At 30.6% G+C, this 2,500-nt stretch overlaps 1 protein-coding gene across 2 annotated transcripts in view; it reads right to left on the bottom strand.

Moving 5' to 3' along the window:
* LOC137659546 (U-scoloptoxin(01)-Er1a-like) overlaps positions 1–2,500 on the bottom strand; it is a 15,560-nt gene that overhangs the window by 6,297 nt on the left and 6,763 nt on the right. The window contains exons 2-3 of one of the 2 annotated variants that reach the window (XM_068394412.1): positions 2,230–2,286; positions 874–998 (exon numbers count right to left, since the gene is read on the bottom strand). In XM_068394412.1, the coding sequence (XP_068250513.1) occupies positions 874–998; positions 2,230–2,286 (182 nt within the window). The remainder of the gene's footprint in view (positions 1–873; positions 999–2,229; positions 2,287–2,500) is intronic. The other variant, XM_068394413.1, reaches the window with a different exon arrangement.

Raw genomic sequence — 2,500 nt, 5'->3', positions numbered from 1 at the left:
TGATATTTGTAATTTCAGTTTCACTAGCTTCAAATTTAAGGTAGTTGGAAAAATTTTAAGGCAATCTAGGGTAAAAAGCAGTAGCATCTAAAGTAATAGCTTCATGTTCAAGTTTAAACTCTGCCCTCGAGTAAAACATCGGCACCGAATGGCCTTTCAGGACAAAATGCCGGGTCATATGACCTGAACCTCATAGATGATCATAGATTAAAAAAACAATCTTTCTGTACGAAATTAGACCTGCAGAACAGCACCACATACAATCCGACTTGCCTGGCGAACTGTAGATTCTTAGCAACGCCTCCCACACGGCTCCCTTAGAACCCACAGGTGTGGACTAGTTGAATAATAATAATAATAATAATAATAATAATAATAATAATAATAATAATAATAATAATAATAATAATAATAATAATGATAATAATAATAACCATTGTTGCTGAAGAATATTTTTAAGAATATTATTTCTCTATGGAATTCTTCAACAACAATGGTTACTAAGACAATTTATTCTACAAAAAAAGTACATTATTTAACCAAATAATAATAATAATAATGATAATAATAATAACTACAATAATGATAATAACAATAACACTACTAACAATGATGATAATAGCAATAACAATAATAATAACAACAATAATAACAATAACAACAACAACAACAACAACAACAATAACAATAATAATAATAATAACAATAATAATAATAATAATAATAATAACAATAATAATAATATTGACATTAACATTTCCATTGACACTGAAATTCTCATTAATATTCGATATCAATAATTACGTTAGCATATTTCATATCTAATTAACAGTGATAATAATAATTTACTCAATCGAAAAGTAACGGACTTACCTGACACTGTGTTTCAGGATCAGCGAAGAAGCCCCATCGAAATTTGCAGAGGAAGTTTGTGTCAGGGACAGAGTAGAACGTAGGATAAGGCAAGGGCCCGTCCTCACTATCACTTATACCTCCTGCTTGGAAATAATAATGATAATAATAATAATAATAATAATAATAATAATAATAATAATAATAATAATAATAATAATAATAATAATGACAAAATCCGCCTGTTTGTTTTGACGTAATCTTTAAATTTATGAAAAATGTAAATCCAGATCTAGAATCCGGATCCGGATCATCTCCAAAATGTAATGGGGTCGTCCATGACCTAAGATCAATCTGTGGTGAAAATTTCGTCAAAATCCGGTGAGTAGTTTTTAAGTAATCCTGTCCACAGACATGCAAACAAATAAATAAATAATAGATAATCCTGTCCATAGACACACAGACATATAAATCAATAATAAAAATTCCTGTCCACAGACAGACATGCAGACAAATAAATAAATTATAAAAAATCCTGTCCACGGACATACAGACATATAAATCAATAATAAAAAATCCTGTCCACAGACATACAGACATAAATCAATAATAAAAAATCCTGTCCACAGACATATCGACATATACATCAATAATAAAAAATCCTGTCCACAGACAGACATGCAGACAAATAAATCAATTATAAAAAAAATCCTGTCCACAGACATACAGACATATAAATCAATAATAAAAAAAATCCCGTCTACAGACATACAGACATAAATCAATAATAAAAAATCCTGTCTACAGACATATCGACATATACATCAATAATAAAAAATTCTGTCCACAGACAGACATGCAGACAAATAAATAAATAATAAATAATCCTGTCCTCAGATATACAGACATATAAATCAATAATAAAAAATCCTGTCCACAGACATACAGACATATAAATCAATAATAAAAAATCCTGTCCACAGACATACAGACAAATAAATAAATAAATAAATAAACCGACTTGAAAATACAGCCTCCTTGGCGTAGGTGATAATATTAATAATTATAAGAACGTCTTTCTCTCTCTCTCTCTCTCTCTCTCTCTCTCTCTCTCTCTCTCTCTCTCTCTCTCTCTCTCTCTCTCTCTCTCTCTCTCTTGTAGAATCTTCACGTGCAACAATCATCAATTTTAGGTTTACTATGAGGTCATTAAAGAATTTGAATATCAAATAATCATATCAATGCTTACGTAACCATTACAGGGTAAACTTAAAAATTGTTTCTCAATTCTCCCTTACGTCACCTACGATAAACAATAAAAATAGAGGATTCAAATAGTTTATAGAACTTGATATAAAGAAACGTTTCTCATCTTACCTTCGAAAACGTTTCCTTGCGCATAGACCAGGACGATAACGGACAGAGCCACGAACACTGAGGAGGAGATAAAACAGTGATAAGTACCTGTCTATTGCTCAGAGACGGTGCTACACCTATCTGACAAACTAAACTTATTAGTGATAGTTCTAATTAAAATGGTTTCATACATATATCCTTCCTAAGACTTAGCGGTTACGATACTTACCTCACAAGCTAGGATGACGAGGTGGGCTATATAAACATGTTCTTTAAAAAAAGTTGGGTTGGT

Source organism: Palaemon carinicauda, chromosome 20 (assembly GCF_036898095.1).
Source record: "Palaemon carinicauda isolate YSFRI2023 chromosome 20, ASM3689809v2, whole genome shotgun sequence".
In the NCBI taxonomy this organism is placed as follows: domain Eukaryota; kingdom Metazoa; phylum Arthropoda; class Malacostraca; order Decapoda; family Palaemonidae; genus Palaemon; species Palaemon carinicauda.
The sequence above is the reverse complement of the archived record's forward strand: the minus strand, read 5'-3'. Positions and strand labels throughout refer to the sequence as shown.